The 20,465-nt window shown below is 31.4% G+C and overlaps 1 protein-coding gene across 2 annotated transcripts in view; it reads right to left on the bottom strand.

Moving 5' to 3' along the window:
• Positions 1 to 20,465, bottom strand: part of LOC111688377 (myosin-I heavy chain) — a 1,083,699-nt gene that overhangs the window by 835,768 nt on the left and 227,466 nt on the right. For both annotated transcript variants that reach the window (XM_046950624.1, XM_046950625.1), the window contains one exon: positions 7,710 to 8,229. In XM_046950624.1, the coding sequence (XP_046806580.1) occupies positions 7,710 to 8,229 (520 nt within the window). The remainder of the gene's footprint in view (positions 1 to 7,709; positions 8,230 to 20,465) is intronic.

Genomic DNA, 20,465 nt, shown 5'->3' with positions numbered 1-20,465 from the left:
TTAATTTATTAACCTAACAATATTATAATAATTTGTCTTACGTGGTTTCTTGCTAAGTGTCTTGGCGCAAAGTGATTTTAAAATATGGTTTCTATATTTCTCTACATTTTACATTTACAATACAATACACCAATACACCAATTTGAAGAACCGTTTTAATTTCATATTGCAATTTACAAGTAAATAGATGCAAATACATATAAAATAAACAAATACATTTACATTACATTAACAAAAACTAAAGAAATATAAATAATTGTCATCCCTAAGACAAGGTTACCATGTCGCCAACAGCCAGTCTTCTTCTGGACAAAGTTGCCAGAAGAAGACTCCGGGACGATCTTTGCTATGCAGTTTACGATACCGGCAATCCGACAAGAAAAATTCCAATACACGAACAGAGTAAGGTAGAAGATCTAGTGAACAAAAAGATAGTGGACCACGCAGTCGCTTCAAAGGGCAAACAACCAATAAAGAGCGTGAGCTGTGAGTTCAGCATTAGCGCGATGTTGATGAGGTTGGCATCTCCCCAATATGTTAGCACCCTAAAGAACTTGGTTGTAAGTATCCCTCCTCCCTGGAACGGCGCTAAGCTGGGACAATAAGCCTTGAAAAGGGCACTAAAATACCCAAGTAGATACTACTGATGACGTTAAGGAGTCAAATTCTAAAAGCAAGCAAGGTACCACTAACTATCCAAAAGAAAGTGCTGCAGCCATTTCGAAAGTTGGCGAGGCTCCAATTAAAAGAGCTGTCAAAACCGGCCCCGATAAGAACACTAAAACACCTAAGACGATACCCAAAGCATCGTTGCCAAGTACAGGAATTTTTAAGAAGTCAAATCCTAAAAGTAAGGAGAAAATCACTCACTTGCCAGAAGACAAAACAGCAGTACTGTCCAAATCTAGGGAAGTGTCCATTAAAACGACTGCTATTCCTATGCAGTGCCATCAATGGTTCCCACTGCATCAATAGCCACTTCAGGTTCCCACTCCAACGAGCGGGGAGGTGATCACCAACTCGCTAGAAGAAAATTTAAATGGATGGCATGACAGAGGTTATCCAAATAAACCACCATCAAAGAGAGTCGGCTAACAACACTCTGGTGGTAGCCACCAACGTCGGAGCTGATGAAACTGGTGATGCCAACTCCCACCATGTAGCTTGGGGTAGTACAAACACCGATATTGGAGGAAGGGGACGCTAACACAGAAATTGTAATAACATCTGAAATGGTTAAAGGGGCAAGATGGAGGCGGGACAGGTTTCCGTACATCTGTCTCAGATATTTACTGCATGCTTGAAATTCACATATACCCCCATTAAATGGCAGGATCAAGGATAGGATCAACAAGGCACATCAAGGCTTGGTGATATGTAAGAGAACTATAGGCATGAAATGGGGTCTAAGTCCTACTATGACAAATTGGCTTTATAAAAGTGTAATTAGACCAATTCTAGTATATGCTTCAATAATCTGGTGGACTGCTTTAGACAAAAAGTGCAATATCAAACTACTACAGGGAGTTCAGCGTACATGCTGTTTGGGTATAAGTGTACTACTTAAACCAAGGCTCAGGAAACGTTGCAAGATATTCCACACATTGAAACATATTTAAGATATGAGGCGGCGCTTACAGCCAAACGGTTCTTTTCTTTAGGCGAACTGGTCAAAAGCGGTTATAGGACACGTTATCAATGTATACTTGACACATTGGAAGGTTATACACAATCATCGGACGTCGGAAACTTTGAAACGCTGGTCCTAGACACAGATCGTATACTAGACATAGAATATGTCGGAAACTTTGAAACGCTGATCCCAATTAGAATGTCTTAGTCAAGCGGAACACTAGACCAAATATAAGTAGGAACCCGTTGTTATACGGATGGCTCTAAATTGGATGATAAAATTAGGCTGGGGTTCTATATTGTAGATCCAGAAGCATGAATATACCACCGTTTACCAAATCATAACATAAGCTGCCAGGCAGAAGAACAAGCAATAACGGAATGCGTAAATTGGATTAGAATAAATACGGCGCCTACAGCTCTTATATATTTACCGACATCCAGAAAGCAATTATGGCGATATCAGCAGATAGTACAAAATCTAAGACCGTATTGGATTGTTTTTACTGAATGCTTTAACGGAATATTCACCCAGAGGTAAGGTTCACATCATATTGGTACCAGGTGAGACAATCCTATAACACTTCTTGGAATAATAAAACAGTGGATAGAACCACGAAAATCCTATGGTGTGATCATGATGAGAGCAAGACAAAAAATCTCCTCAAAATGAGCAAGTCTGAAGTTAGTATGATAATACATATTCGGAGTGGACACACAAGATTAAGAGCACATTTATGCACTGAGCACTTTCTTTGCCACTCACAGGTATTCGTTAGAGTTAAAAAAATCGAACAAATTTTTTGATGGCACATTCAAAATATTTTGTGTGAATATAAAAAGACCCTAACACGTGATAAATCCGTTCGCTTTAATTATTTTGAGTTGCAGCGGTTTTCACCTAAATATTAAAAACAAGTAGGAAAGTATGTCTTGGTCAAGCGGAACACTAGACCGAATATAAGTAGGAACCCGTTGTTATACGGATGGCTCTAAATTGGAGGATAAAATGAGGCTGGGGTTCTATATTGGAGATCCAGAAGCATGAATATACCACCTTTTACCAGTGGATAGAACCACGAAAATCCCATGGTGTGACCATGATGAGAGCAAGACAAAAAATCTCCTCAAAATGAGCAAGTCTGAAATTTATATGATAATACGTATTATGAGTGGACACACAAGATTACGAGCACATTTATGCAAAATTAGACGTGCGGATTTAGACGTATGTAGAGCATGTGTAGAGGACGGTGAAAGTCTGGAGCACTTTCTTTGCCACTGCCAGGTATTCGTTAGAGTTAAAAAATCGAACAAATTTTTTGATGGCACATTCAAAATATTTTGTGTGAATATAAAAAGACCCTAACACCTGATAAATCCGTTCGCTTTATTTATTTTGATCAAGGAGCGCAGAAGTTACAGCGGTTTTCACCTAAATATTAAAAACAAGTAGGAAAGTATATTCGGGCATGGCAGAACATATAATACCCTACACTACCCTACCTACCCTACTTTTAAAAATTTTATTTTTCATAAAGAAACATTTTCTAAATGAGGCTTTATATAGGTCAAATATGGGCCGATGCTCGGTAAATTTCGGAAAAGAATATATTTTTATACCCTTCACCTTTGTGAGAAGGGTATAAAAATTTGTATAATATAATTTTCCGACCCTATAAAGTATATATATTCTGGATCCTTATAGATAGCGGAGTCGATTAAGCCATGTCCGTCTGTCTGTTGAAATCAGTTTTTAAAGGACCCCAGATATCGACGAGATCCGAGTCTTCAATGTGTAGATGTATTTGATTTCTCAGCTGTGTATTTTTCAACGTATATTTGGATGTAGGTTGGTTTTATTGCCTTGTTTATTTTGTTTTTCTGTGTTTTTCGTTATGTATGTTTAGATGTCTGTTGGTTTAGATGCCTTGTGTATTTTGGTTTTTATTTCGTTTAGTGTTGTTGTTCATTTTGTTTTGCTTTTGGTGTAATAATAATGTAGTCGAGAAAAAATTTATAAAACTAATATGTTTAAAATACACTATGGTGAAGGGTATATAAGATACGCACAGCCGAATATAGCACTCTTACTTGTTAAATAACAGATAGTTTTGTTGAGTTTCATTGCGATACAAATGGTAACAAGTCAATTTTAGACGTTTTAGACATTTTTTGGAGAGGGGTTTGTAAGGGGGCTAGGGTCAAATAAGGGCCGATCATTACGAAAATCTGCAGTGTCATTTATACTTATATAAAACTTATTTGTGCTAATTTTTAGAGAGATAATAGAATATTTCACGTAATTATGTCATAAAAAATCAAAATCGGGAGGTACGTATGTATGGGGGCTAGGTGAAATAATGGACCGATTTCAACCATTTTCAATAGGCTTCATCCCTGTTCCAAAAAACATGCTTGGTTCAAATTTCATCAAATTATCTTCAAAATTGCGTCCTGTACCTTGCGCAAATGGACAGCCAGCCGGACAGACGGACATGTTTTAATTGACTCAAAAAACGATTCTGTATCGATCGGTATACTTTAAGGTGTGTATTGGACCAATATTTTTGTGTGTTACAAACATCAGCACAAACGTACCTCCCCACTATACAAAAAGAAACAGTAAAAACGGTAAAGCAAGATAAAAAATACTATTTTTATCTTGTTGATTTTTACAAAGGGATCAACATGAACCCAAGTAAAGCCGAAATAGGCTACCTGTGTAAACCTCTCTTGTTGTTTATAGTTTCTGAAAAATCGCAAATTAACAAAATTTAAGAAAAAAGAGTTAATGTCTGAATTGATTTTTGAAGCTTAGTGCCTTTATTTGTTCCACAAAACCTATAATTAGACAAGTCAACAAAAGCTAACTTTTTAAAAACATGGAAATCTACTCAAAATTATATAAAAACAAGTGAGAGTGTTATATTCGGCTGTACCGAATCTCATATACCCACCATCAAAACATCTACCATATACCGTGAAAGGAATGCTCATATAAACATCAGGGTAATATTTTTAATATGGCTTAAGTCAGTTATGGACTGAACTCTTTTTTAAAACATAATATAAAGTAATTTTCTGATGACCTTCATATGCAACAATTATAAACCGATACTCATGAAATTGTGTACAAAAAGTTCATTTTGTATTTAACTTGTTGATGTCAAATTTCATTGCAATACTCGTATTTTAAATAAGGGAACTCGTAAAAATTGATTGAATTACTAACACATTTTGCACATTTTTTGATTGTATGACATACACGGGTATGTTGGGTATTGATGTACGTAATTTTTCATAATGAACATTATACGTTATGAAGGCGCTTTTCTTTATGTTTTTTTGCATATGATATTTTTGATAATAGGAAAGCAATAAGATAACTTTAAAAGAAATTGCTAAAATTTAATGGTTTATGATGAAAAATTATTTAATTTATATATACAGACGTTTTATCAAATTAGTTAAAATAATAATCTGAATTATATACTAGAAATGTATAAAAAGATGAAATAGCCGTATTGTACGTAATTTTGCTCGGATATAGAAAAGACGGTTAATTTAATACCTCGTAATTTTCAGAAGGGAACCTTATATGGGGTTCCCTTCCCGATCCTAAAAAAATTGGTAGAGAGGGTTTCGTTTATAAGGATCTTACTAGTACTCGAATTGTTAGGTCAGTAATGCGTTTTAAAGTCATTTTCAGAAGGGTCCTTATATGGGGGGTAGGGTCAATTATGGACCGATCCACATAAAATTTGACAGAGACTTTTTGGTTCGCTTGGAACTTATGTGTGTCGAATTTTATTGCTATATTCGTATTTTTAAGACATTAATGAGCGTTAAAGTGATTTTTCGAAACGGACCATATGTAGTGGGTAGGGTCAATTATGAACTGATCCTAAAAAATTGGTAGAGAGGTTTTGGTTCGTAAAAAACTTATTTATACCGAATTTCATCGCATTTTTGCGCCGGTAATGAGTGTTAAAACCATTTTCTCGAGGGGGCATTACATACGGGGTAGGGTCATTTACAGACCGATCCTCCAAAAATTTGGTAGAAAGATTTTGGCTCATATGAAACTTATTTATGTCGAATTTCATTGTTATACTCGTGTTTTTAAAGCAGTTTAAAGCTATTTTTTAGAGGTCTACTTGTATGGGGGCTATTCGAAAAAGTGGATATTGCCCATTTTTAATACCAAACAAACCTTAACAATAGAGAATATTTATGCGAAACTTCAACTGTCTAGCTCATTTCCGTGTGGTTCCTATCGTGATTTTAACAGACTGACGGACTTGGCTAGATCGTCTTAGAATTTAATAAGGATCCAGAATATATATACTTTTATGGGTCTACGACCAATATTTCGATGAGTTACAAACGGAATGACAAAATCAATATACCCCCATCTTTTTTGATGGTGAGCTGTTTACTGTTTCAAGGTATTTTTCATTTTGATAATTTTGTATTTTTTTTATTTGTCTACTCATTGAAAAATATAACATATACAGGTCGAATTCATATGAAATAATATGTCCAAATTTAGTTAGGATATTTAGTAAGGCAGCAAAAGGGGAAAAATACTGGTCCCGAAGAATATTAAGACGAGAAATCTCCTCAAAATGAGCAAGTCTGAGGTTAGTATGATGGTACGTAATATGAGTGGACACACAGGATTACGTGCACATCTATACAAATTGGACGTGCGGATTCAGACGAATGTAGAGCATGTAGAGAGGACAGTGAAACTCTGGAGCACTTTCTTTTTCACTGTCAGGCATTCGTCGAAGTTAGATCCAAGTATCTTGGAAGTGATGTTATCCGGAAATAATATTCTTAACCAACACTGATTGGAAGATTTAAGAACTCAGTTTCTGAACATGGAAAAATAATACATTCAGTGAACATTTTTTCATGAATTGGAGCGCACAATAGGCCCGATAGTAGCCTAGGTGTATTTCTTCGGATTTGATGTAGTATACATCCTCCTCTCAACCTAACCTAGTATTATTACTCGGACTCAAAAACTAACAACATTTTCCAAAGAAAGAAATTACCGGAATTTTGCCAATGGTTTATATTTGTTGACACATAGGTTAGGTAGATGTATACTAAATCAAATCCGAAGAAATACATCTAGGCCACAATCGGACCTGTTGTGTGCTCCTTCTCATGAGAAAAAAGGAAAGGGAATTATTTTTCAGTGTTCAGAAACTCAGTTTCCTGAACGTTATTCCTAAGAATCTTCCAATCAGTGATATTCAGGAATGTCATTTATGGCTCTTCTGCACGATTAAAATTAATATATATGGGGTAATTTTCTGATCGAACTTTTACAAACAAACAGACATTTATGTTTTGTGACAATAGTACGGCTAGTATTGTTTTGAATGCAAAGATTTTTGTAGAAATTTATAAGACAACGCTGCATGTATACAACAACATTTATTACAAATTGTGTAATTCATTACAAATTTCGGCATGAATATGTATGAATGTGTGTTAAAAAATGCAAAAAAAATTGCCAATAACTATTTTCATTTTTGTCGACTTATAATTAATTTTTTTTGTTTAAATAAAACAGAAATTCTATAAAATGACTCATAAGTTATCTCGAGACATTCCGAAACAGATCATTCATTATTCTGATTTGTTTTTCACTCTCAAGTACAGTACTCAGCGTAATTTTAATTTGAAGCATACCACTGGAGATGCAAATAGATATTTCTACACGGCAAACTTCAGTTATTATTGAATTCATATAATTTTGATATCTACACCAATATAATCAGAAGCATTAAATAAAAAAGTAACACGAATTGTACAAAAAATAATTTCAAGTATTTCGGATCGGTAATAACACGATTTTTTAATAAATCTTTAAAGTAATGAATAAATTTGATGTCAAAAACAACTTATAGGTGAAGGGTATTTAACTTTTTTATTAAGCTGAAAGTTACTGTTTTGCAATTTCCAGCATTTTTGTTTCATTCAGTATCCAGGAAAAACTCCGTTAAATCTCTCACCTAAGTTTTAAATAATTTTGCAATAAATAAATTTATACGTACCTCCCTCGCATAAACTCCACGTAAATGGCTCTGAATTACAACTGCTGCTCTTCGCATTCTTAAGAACTGAATTCGCATTTTCCATCCTCTATAAGCATGTTGTATTTTTAAGGTTGCTTTTCGAATATGTTCATAATGTTTAACTTGAATGTAACGTTTCCAATTCTTTTGTATTAGTAATGCCATTGAATGTACTAGGTATTTTCTTGTGTCTTCTAATGGTTCGTATGCTTTTGATCTTAGAAATACCTTTGATTTTCCAATTTGCCATTCTGAGTGCGACACATTAAGGCTATTCATTATATTTTCAATATATGCTTTAGTAGACTCCGCTTTTTTGTCTCTTAATAAACTTTTATATTTTGAAATAAATTCATTAAAAGTTAAATGAATGGGAAATCCTTCTCTTCGTATCCGAATTATATCCAGCATTCCCAAATATTTTAATTGATCTAAAACTAGGACTTCATCATATTTATTTGGTAATTTTTCAGCATTTGGTTTAATACATCGAACATACCTAAACGGAAAAAAATTACTTATAAAAAACTTCAAACCAAAAAAAGAAAAAAATTTATATATACATACTAGGGTTATTATTCGAATAAAAAATTTAAAATTATTTAAATAATCGACAAAAAATTTAATTTCTTCTTCGAACAATTATTTTCAATTTAAAATAATATTTCATAATTTGAACTATTTTGCCGTTTATTCGAATTATTTATTATTTATTATAATTTTAGAATCATATGTAGTGCCAGCCCTGAATATTACTATAATTAGCATTCATGTAAATGTCAATCATAATCATAAGTACAAATGTCAATAAGTATAAATAAGTAAAATAAGAAGAAAAATAAAAAAGAGTTAGTTAATGTTTAACCATGAAACTCTTCGGTTGTTTTATTATTATGAAATATAAAATAGATTTTATATGGCGACCGTGAAAAAAAAACAATTGCACGTGTTTCTAAAATAAAAATTAAATAAATAAAATAGGAGTTGCGAAAAAAAACATAAAAAGTGTCGAAACAAGAAAAAAATGCTTTTAAGAAAATAAAAAATAAGAAAACAAAAAAATTCATTTACATACTCCCAAAGAAATATGGAAAAATTTGTTATAATTATTAAACCAAAAAAGAAAATAATTTTATATATAAATAACACTTAATTTTGTGCTTAATTAAAAAAAATATGTGTGACATTAAAACTTGAAGTGTTTAATATTACAAAAAAAAACTAACTGTTTCCAAATTCCAAAAAAAAACAAATCAAACAAAAAGAAATGCCAAAAAATTTTTTTAACAAAACTAACTGTTTCAAAATTCCTCAAAAAAAAAAACACAACAGAAACAAGTAAGAGTGCTATATTCGGCTGTGCCGAATCTTATATACCCTTCACCGTAGTGTATTTTAAACATCTTTTATAAATTTTAAATTTTTTCCCGAGTACATTATTATTACATTAAAAGCTAAACAAAAAGAACAACAACAACGCTAAACGAAATAAAACACAAAATGCACAAGGCATCTAAACCAACAGACATTTAAACATACATAACGAAAAACACAGAAAAACAAAAATAACTACGCAATGACGCCAACAGCATCCAAACCAAGGGTGCCCAAGCCCTATGCGCATGGTACTCTTTTGTTTTTGTAAATGCGCTTAGCTATAGACAGTGTGTTTTCTATACACTTATATGCGCTTAACAATAGCAATACGTTGTTGTGTTCTTAACAGTATACAAGCAAGAGTAAAACAACAACACTTTCGTATTCATTGCTGGTAAACATTGACGAGACGTAGATTTTGTTTTTGTTTATCGTAAAAAAACAAAAGAAAGAAAGCTTATGTGTTTTCCTTTAACACCAAAAAATTTTTTGACTTTTTTTCCAAAATGGACTCTTTTTTTATTAATTTTTTTTCTCAAAAGAAAGCTTTGGTCTTTTCCTTTAAAACCTTTTTGGTCGCCTAGTGGGATGCGAGTGGGATATCTATCAAAATAAATGTTTTGCAACTCCAGACAAATGTTTTTAAATTGATTTTTTTTCATATTTGTGTGTAAGTGTTTCTAAAACCTTAAAAACCACAACAACTGACCGATAATAGCCACTGGAGGGGCTAGTCAATACTGCTCATATTTGTTTGAGGGTGGTAATACAGTTTGACGATGGTATTACAGTACAACGGTTAATATTTCTTTCTGCTATAGTTTATATTTGTTTGAGTGTATGTTATGTGTGACATATGTGCAGAGATACAAAATAAATAAAAACTGTTTTTTAAAACATACTTGGTGAAGGGTATATAAGATTCGGCACAGCCGAATATAGAAATATATAATATATATGTATATGTATGTCTAGTATTAATTATATACATAATAATCTTAATATTTAATTATTAAAATGCATTTCTTTAACATAAAATAATATTTTTATATACATAAATATATCATTTTAAAAAAAAATTAATTATCTTCTTTATAAAAAAAAACTTATGTAAAATGAATATGTATATAATTTGTGTATAAAAATTAAAAAAAAAGATATTAAGAATTTAAACTTTATTATTTCTCCCATTCTTCAATGTAAATATAAAAATTGTTCATATGTATAAATATATACAGTGTCTCTCATAAGTATTCGAATTTAGGTATAATATGAAAAGACAAAATTAAAAACATTCGATTCAAATTTTTGTGTTTCGTATAATATAGTCAAATATGAAATACAGAAAAAATTCGTATACTTTTGTGAGGTAATTTTATGGACTTTTTTGAAATAAATCTAAATTAATTTAAGTACTTAAATGTGAATTTTTAAAGTTTTAAAAAGCGTGATATCAAAGCTAAGGACTGTCTAGACAATTTAACAAATTTATTTATTAATTTTATATATATTTTGTATGCAAAATTAATAAATAAATTTGCTGTTGGCGTCCTTTAAAAATTCACATTTACTTAAATTAATTTAGATTTATTTAAAAAAAGTCCATAAAATTACCTCACAAAATTATACGATTTTTTTTTCTGTATTTCATATTTGACTACATTATATGAAACACAAAAATTTGAATCGAATGTTTTTAATTTTTTCTTTTCATATTATACCTAAATTCGAATACTTATGAGAGACACTGTATATATTTATACATATGAACAATTTTTATATTTACATTGAAGAATGGGAGAAAGAATAAAGTTTAAATTCTTAATATCTTTTTTTTAATTTTTATACACAAATTATATACATATTCATTTTATATAAGTTTTTTTATAAAGAAGATAATTAATTTTTTTTAAATGATATATTTATGTATATAAAAAATTATTTTATGTTAAAGAAATGCATTTTAATAATTAAATATTAAGATTATTATGTATATAATTAATACTAGACATACATATACATATATTCAAAGTATATTAAAATAATAACAAGTAATATTTCTATATTCGGCTGTGCCGAATCTTATATACCCTTCACCGTAGTGTATTTTAAACATCTTTTATAAATTTAAAATCCTTTTGGTCGCTTAGTGGGATGCGACCAAAATTTCTAAATGAGGCATTATATAGGTCAAGTATGGCCGATCCTCGGTAAATTTGGGAAATTCGGTTTACTTTAAGGTGGGTATTGGACCAATATTTTTGTATGTTACAAACATTAGCACAAAAGTATAATACCCTCCCCATTATATTGGTATTGGGTATAAAAATAAAATAAAAACAAGTATGAATGTATAGTCGGGCGTAGCCGACTATATAATACCCTACACCTGTCAGTATGTATGTTAAAAATGGGGGTTATTTAAAAAAATAAAGCATTAGGTTTGTTTTTTTTTTTAAACTTTATTTCGGAGTATTTTTACTTTTATTTTGGCAAAAAAAAATATTTTTTTACAAGAGGGCCCTATCCTTACAAATGTTGGTAGGGGAGTTAAGTCTTCTTCAATAATATTTATGTAGAATTTAAAAGTGTTAATAGTGTTTGTAAGTGAATTTTAACATTTAAGTCATTTTCTGAAGGGGAGTTTGTATGGGGGATAGGATCAAATGAAGCCCGATCATTACAAAAATCGGTAGTGTCATTTAAAGTTCTATAAAACTAAGTTTTGTCGACTTTTGTTAACATAATAGATCATTTAAATTAATTATAAGCCAAAAGGCCCTATTTGGGTGGTACGGTTGTATGGGGGCTAGTCGAAATAATGGACCGATTTCAACCATTTTCAATAGGCTTCGTCCCTGTGCCAAAAAACATGCTTGGTCCAAATTATCATCAAATTATCATGAAAATTGCGGCCTGTACCTTGCGCACAAGGTTTACATGGACAGCCAGCCAGCCGGACGGTCGGACGGACGGACATGTCTTAATCGACTCAAAAAATGATTCTGAATCGATCGATATACTTTAAGCCTCATTTAGAAATTTTAGTTTTTTTTATCAATAAATTGCTTAAATATTTTGGAATAATATTCAACATAAAATTTTCTTTATAAAAAGCAAACATTTTAAAAATATACTCATGGCGTAGGGTATTATATGGTCGGCCTGCCCGACTATACTTTCCTACTTGTTTTACTATTCAGTAGTATTAACTAATAAGAAATTTTCACAATAAAGCAATGTAAAGTAAATCAATACATAAGAGATATTAATATTAATAATGATCTTAAAATAACTACAACAACAATATTTTCTAGAGGAAAGAGAATTTTTTTTTGTCAAAATATAATTAATATAAGGAGAAATTTATTACAAATATTTTTATAATATGAATACAAATTAATTTTGTAATTTTGTAAAGTCAAAAAAAAGAGTTTTACAGAACCTTTGACTAAAAATTTAGATAAAATCAATGAATATATTACTTCATTAACTAAAAATTATAATAACATATTAGGGTATACTGAAAATAATTTTGAACATAAAATAATTTTGAACTAGTTAAATGTTTTATTAAATTAAATTGCAAAGTTAAAGTTCCTGAAGATATAAGTTTGTTAACACATGTTAAAGGAGACGTTATGATAGATGACAAATCTGACATCGATCCTGAAAAAAGTCAAACAGTTGATACCGATAATAGTCAAACAATAGTTATCAAAATGGCAACAACTGAACAGAAAATATCATATGTTAGCATGTGTGCTTCTATTATTAGGGAAAATTATGATAGTAATCCTTTGACGCTCCTTGCTTTTCTGGACAAAATTGAATTACTTGAAGAGCTTACGGATACAAATTTAAATGGTACGTTTTTGACATTTATTAAGCTTGAGGCGAAAGCACGAGAGTCATTGCCGGAGTCCGTAACATCAATAGAACAGATTAAAACTGCTTAAAAAACGAAAATTAAGCCAGATAACTCTAAGGTTATAGCAGGGAAAGTTGCCGCTTTAAGTGTCAAGAATAGCAATTATTCAGATTTTGCAAAAGAGGCAGAAGCATTAGCAGACGCATTAGAACGATCCTTAGTCATTGAAGGCATAACGAAAAGTAAAGCTCATGAGATGGCAATTGAACAAACAGTTGCAGTATGTCGTTTAAATGCTAGGTCTGACTTAGTCAAGTCTGTTTTAGCTCCATCAGTTTTTACGGACCCAAAAGAAGTCGTGGCAAAACTGATTGTCGAGCAGAATAACGAGACAAAGGAACGTCAGGTTTTAGCCGTTCAAACTTCTCGTAATAACAGGAACAATAGCTCGTTTCATAATACCAATTTTCGTAACAACTTTCGTAATACTTCATATCGGGTAACAATTATGGAAATTTTCAAAATCGTGGTAAAAATTATAGGAAATTTTACTGGTAACTATCATTTCAGAGGGAATAACCGACGTTTTAATAACAATGATAATGTTCAAAATAACTATCGTGGAAACAATGGAAATCATTCTTCCCGAAACAATAACAAAAGTGCAAAATAAATTATGAGGATTTTTCCATAACGTTGAATTTTAGGAATAATATAGCAAAAATACCATTACTACATGGAACCAGAAATTATACTTGTATAATTCCACCTAGATGCGAAGTATTTCGAATCTTCTATTTGACTGGTATAATGTTTATTGAATCACAGGAAATTTGCAAGATGTAGGTAAAGGTAAAGGAATAATTGATTCAAACCGTCCTGTTTTAAGAATAGTTAATACTTCAGATGAATTTAAGAGTATTAGGAATGATAAAATTAAGGCAGAGAAGCTTAAAAACTTCTACGTATATTCAATAAATGAGAGCACAGTGGGGCAGAATCGAAATTTTTTGGAAATAAATCAGGCATTTCTAAACGGCTGATCAGATCGGGATAAAAGCGTGAGCGTAGCCAAGGAGTATTCGAGTTTAAGTTTTGAAGATGAACCCTGCAGATGCCCCAGGGACCTACGACATGTAAAATTTTTAAACTCGTGACATTTTTTTGTTTTCCGAGTTATAGGCATTTAAAAATTTAGTGATACAAAATTTACCATACCTTGGTCCGCCTTTTTTTGAATACCGGGCGTAATTTTTTCTTCTTAGTTAGACAACAAAATTTCCAATAATATACAAAAAATTTTAGATCAATATTATTTACAGATCCAAAAATATACGTTTTTTAATTCAAAAATTCAAAATAAAATTTAGATTTTTGCCGTTTTTTTTTGCCAAAAATGTGCATTAACTCTTTTATTAATAAAATAAAATTTTCTTTAAGAACATATAACAATTTTATAGTTTTCTAAAAGGTATCTTTACGAAGAACGCTTTGGCGTAAAAAACTTGTCCTATTTTTTGAAAATGTTGCCACTGCGTCCTTCCGAATATGACCTATTTTTTATCAAAACTTCAACTTTGGGCAACATGTTCTAAAATCCCAAAGCTGGGATCAGAAAACTGAAAGCAGTATGTTTTCTATTTACTCCAAAAGTATTTTCCCAGCCCTGAAGGAAATGATGCACCCTATGGGCAAAAATGTAAAAAATTCCATTTTTGGAATTTTTATTCCTATTTTTGGGAATTGCGGGATGCCCTTTGATCTTTTAAATTTTTTTTTGCATTTTCTTATTTGAAATGACAAATTTAACTAGCGTTGAAAATTTCATTGAGTTTTGTTCATAAATAAAGATTTTGTCTTATATTACATATTTGTTAAATTTCTAAAACTATGATTTATATCAAAATTTTAATAGGGTCGCAGATAGCTACAACGATTTAGTCCATATTTATCCCTTAATATCATTTTTTTAGTTAGATATGGAAATTCTAGACCCTTTACAAAAAATTTCAAGCCAATATCTCAATTACATTCAAAAATATGTTCATTTAAATCTGTGTCCTTTAATTTCATCTTTTTCATATTTTAGTATTAAGTATGACAGAACATACATTTGCTTTTGAATAAAATATTTGGACAATTTTTAAAAATTATTTGGTTAATTATTTTATTAAAGACTATATATAACATTGTATATACAATAAAAAAATTATAATTTTATTATGAACCACGCACAACAACACCTAAATCACCCCACACAAACCACCTTTCCCGCCCATCGAAATATAAAACACAGTATACACACATCAGTAATTATAATAGCTTTTTTTATTTGAACTGTTTATCTTAAACATAATACAATTAATTCTTACAACCTACTTATATAGTTAATTCCTAACACTACTTATTTTCTATAAAATAATCTGTCATATCGGTATACATATCCAGAAGGTAATATAAGTTCTTTAAATCTTCCTTGTTTTTTGAGATGATAGAGTTTCATAACAAATCCATCTTTTTCGCATAGTTAAAAGAACAAGAGCATTTCCTTGAGCTGAATAGTTGAACATGCTTAAAATCTCGATTCCTCGCTACCTGGGCTTCTTCTGTTAACTCTCCAAGTGAAAGAATATTCGATTCAATTATTATTTGACTATGACACAATACTTTGTGTACTGTTGGTGTTAGTTCCCTCCATGGATACAGAGATACAAGTAATTTAGAAATTCCAGATGTATATTCCTTAAATCGATTTCCATTAATTTTATGTTTACTATTCAGTTACATTAAAATAGTGTTAACTCTTCGAAGCAACTCCTTGTCGATTCCAGTTATTTTTGAAGTAATTTCAAAATCACGAAAAAACCTTCTCGCCGTATTACCGTCATTTGTACTACCGCAACTTGGAAGTGGTTTGTCGATGTTTAATCCCATCTGAACTTTAAATTCTTTTTGGATTCTGCGTTTTTCCGCAGCTCTCAGTTCTTTCAATTCTTCATTATTTTTTGCTGATTTAGTAAGATTCTCTGGCACACTTCTATATTTGTGGTCGTATGCTATGTGTTAAAAGTAATCTTAAAACCGTATTCTGGCATGAAGTGGTGAAATTCCGAAAGAGAGGACTTCTTCATTAATACTTCTGCTTTTGTTTATAATGGAGCTCCAGCTCCATTTATTTCGTCTTTTAAATATTCCACTAAATCTTTTGTTGTTTTCTTTGACTCCTTTATATATTCAAATCCAATGGGTCTACAAAAATTTTTTGAACCCGGAGTTGTATTGATCCATATATCTTCAAATGAATTTCCGATGCTTGACGATGATAGATTAAGGGTTTATGAACGAATTCGTAATGGCACTAATGATGACATAAATACACTTTTGTAGTCTGCTAATGTCCAACTTCCACAAGCTTGTTTGTATTCTGGAAGTGCTGATAAACCGTCACATCCCCACTTACACATTAAGACAACATCACAGTTATGAATTGTCCTTAGTTGGTCTTCTGACAAGTCTGACACAATTCTTGATGCTGTGTTTTCGAGCAAAGATGATATATCAATACAAGCTTTCACATCATTAACAGCAATAGGTGATGATTGTATGATGATAATATATTGTCCTTTTTCATGCAAAGCTTTCCTTAATATTTGGTACTTATTTCGACTGAGATCCAGTTCCAACATAAGCGCTATTGCTTCCTCTTCAGTAAAATTTGATTGTGATGTTGGAGTTGGTAAACTTTCCACAATTCGCTTAAGTCGTTTTGGTGATACATTAGGAAGAATAGTTGCAATATGTACGGCATCCATAGGTTGGTCTTCCTTTTTCAGCATTTCGTTAAATGTATCAGCAATTTCCTTATTTGAGATTGAAAAAAGTTTTTGTGTGACCCTTTTTCTTTTGACCTTGAACATAAGTCTTCGTATGACTTGCAAGGCGCTCCTGTTGATATGTTGTAAGTTGAGATTTCCGTAGTAGTTTCCATCCAACTACAAAATTTTAATCGAAAATTCCTTTGATTTCCAGTCACAGACTTACTTTTAACAATATGTAATATAAGACAAAATCTTTATTTATGAACAAAACTCAATGAAATTTTCAACGCTTGTTAAAATTGTCATTTAAAATAAGAAAATACAAAAAACAAAAAAAATGAAAAGGCAAAGGCATCCCGCAATTCCCAAAAATAGGAATTTTTACATTTTTGGCCATAGGTTCCACATTTTTTCAATGCTGGGAAAATACTTTTGGAGTAAATAGAAAACATATTGAGGTTTCCAAAACTGCTTTCAGTTTTCTGATCCTAGCTTTGGGATTTTAGAACATGTCGCCCAAAGTTGAAGTTTTGATAAAAAATAGGTCATATTCGGAAGGACGCATTGGCAACATTTTCAAAAAATAGGACAAGTTTTTTACGCCAAAGCGTTCTGCGTAAAGATACTTTTTAGAAAACATTTTTGGCAAAAAAAGGCAAAAATCTAAAATTTTTTGAATTTTTAAATTAAAAAACGTATATTTTTGGATCTGTAAATTATATTGATCTGAAATTTTTTGTATATTATTGGAAATTTTGTTGTCTAAATAACAAGAAAAAATTGAGTCCATTTGGTCCAAAAATTACGCCCGGTATTCAAAAAAAGGCGGACCAAGGTATGGTAAATTTTGGTATCACTAAATATTTAAATGCCTATAAATCGGATATTATAATAGATAAGTAGTATGTTTTTTATAAGATCTCGTCGAGCGCTTTCAGAAATAATCTTTGTATTTGGGTGAAAAACAAAAAAATGGCACGAGTTTAAAAATTTTACATGTCGTAGGTACCCTACTTTGAGCCGTCCCTGGGCCATCTGCAGGGTTAATCTACAAAACTTAAACTCGAATACTCCTTGGCTACGCTTACGCCAAATTTTATCCCGATCGGATCAGTCGTTTAGATATGACAGATTTATTTCCAAAAATTTCGATTCTGCCCCACTGTGGAGAGTAGGATAAATGATGAGCGTATAACAAAACTGAGAAACATATTAAAATTTCAAATGCCTAGTAACATTGAGAATAGCCTTATGCCAATTTGCGAAAAATACGCATTTATAATTTTTTAGACACCGATAAAATGACAGTAAATAATTTTTACGAACAGAAACTCAGACTAATAGATTTATCTCCAACGTACATAAAGAATTACAGGCTTCCTTATAGTCAACGGGAGGAAATAGACAAACAGGTGGCAAATCTACTTCAGAATGATTTAATCGAACCCAGTAGCTCAAATTTGAACAGTCCTCTAATTCTCAGATAATAAAGCCTATCGTATGTGTGTAGACTATCGTGCTGTAAACAAGAAACTTATTGCCGATAAATTCTCATTACCTCGTATCAATGATTTATTTTCAGGATTTCATCAAATTCCATTATATCCGGACTCCAGAAACATCACAACATTTAGTACTGATAAAGGATCGTTTCGTTGGAAGGTTTTGCCATTTGGGCTCAATGTCGCTCCTGACTCATTTTCTAGAATGATGAGTATTGCTTTCTCAGGTCTAACACCCAACAAAGCGTTTCTATATATCGATGACATAATTATTATTGAATGCAGTGAACAACACCACTTGAATAACATAAGAGACGTTTTTGATATCCTTAGAAAACACAATTTGAAAATAAATCCGTATGAATGCAACCTTTTTCGTCCGGAAGTTACATTTATTGGACATAAGTGTACGGCAAATGGTCTGTTGCCGGACGACACAAAAATTAATGCTATAAAGAATTCTCCTATACCTTTCGATAAAGATTCAATTAGACGCGTTGTGGTTTTCGCCAACTACTATAGAAGATTTATAACGAATTTTGCGACCTTGGCCGCACCTTTAAACCACATGACAAGAAAAAATGTTCAATTCAACTGGAATGAAAGATGTCAAAATTCCTTTGAAAATCTTAAATCGGCTTTACTATCATCAAACATTTTACAATACGTGGACTTTTAAAACCATTCGTATTAACGGTAGATGCATCGAAACTCGGCTGTAAAGCAATATTAAGTCAGAATTTTGACGGTGACGATTTACCAATATATTTCGCTTCAAAGAACTTTACTTTATCGGAACAAAAGAAACCAACTATAGAACTTGAATTCTTAGCAATACATTTTGCAATAACCCAATTTCGACCCTATGTCTATGGCACTTATTTCATAGTACGATCAGATCATAGACCGTTAGTATATCTTTTCAATATTAAGGATCTGTCATCAAAGCTAACGCGTATTCGCTTAGAACTATCAGAATACAACTTTACGGTGGAATACATTAAAGGGAAAAACAATGTAGGAGCGGATGCTTTATCAAGAGTCTCAATTAACGATTTGAAAAACTCAAACAATCAAATACTTGCCATGACAACACGCGAAAATTCGTACAAAGTTTTATTTGAAGAAAATGGCTAAAGACATAGCAAAATTTATTAGATCGTGCAAAAAATGTACTCTTAATAAGGTTAGACTTAAGAATATTGAGAAACTTATTTTAACACCAACTCCTACAAAAGCATTTGACGTTGTAGTTTTGGATACAGTTGGACCATTACCCCAATCGAACTATGAAATCAGATACGCATTGACCCTAAAGTGCGACTTATCCAAATACTTAGTTACTATATCTATACCTGATAAGTCTGCAGAAACAGTTGCCCGTGCAATTTTTGAAAATTTTATTTTGATTTACGGAAAAATGAATACGTTAAAATCAGATTTAGGAACGGAATTTAAAAATGAACTTTTAGCTGAGGTTTGCAAACTTTTCAAAATTACAACAAATTTTTCAACTGCATACCATCATGAAACTTTAGAAACGGTCGAACGTAACCACCTTGTTTTTTATGAATATCTTCGATCATATTTAAACGAAAATATAACAGACTGGGACACATATCTAAAATACTTCACATTTTATCAGAACACAACTTCTAACACAGTTTTTGACAACAAATATACGCCATTTGAACTTGTTTTTGGTAAAAATGCAGTTTTGCCTAACGAACTCAATACGAATCTAGATCCAATTTACAATCTGGACAACTACAGCAAGGAAGTTAAGTACAGACTGCAAAAACTAATATTCTTGCTAAACAATTGATAGATAAGCACAAGAACAGAAACAAAAATTATTATGATAAATTTTCTAAACCTATACTGTTAATGATTAATGACAATGTTTTACTACAAAAAGAACCCTATGACAAACATTAAACAAATTTGTGCCCCTTATTGGGAAATTGGTTGCTGTTGTTTTAAGACATTTAAACAACAAAACCAAAGTTAAGTATTTGTATAAATAATTAACTTTTGAGGCCAAATGCAGATTGCACTTACTTGGGGTTTCAGGTGAGTAAATAAAACAAACGATATAAACGTTATAAAATTTATTTTAATGTTGTGGGTTTTTTTGTAATATTGGAGCTGCTGACGCTTCTGAGTT

Source organism: Lucilia cuprina, chromosome 4 (assembly GCF_022045245.1).
Source record: "Lucilia cuprina isolate Lc7/37 chromosome 4, ASM2204524v1, whole genome shotgun sequence".
Lineage (NCBI taxonomy): Eukaryota > Metazoa > Arthropoda > Insecta > Diptera > Calliphoridae > Lucilia > Lucilia cuprina.
The sequence above is the reverse complement of the archived record's forward strand: the minus strand, read 5'-3'. Positions and strand labels throughout refer to the sequence as shown.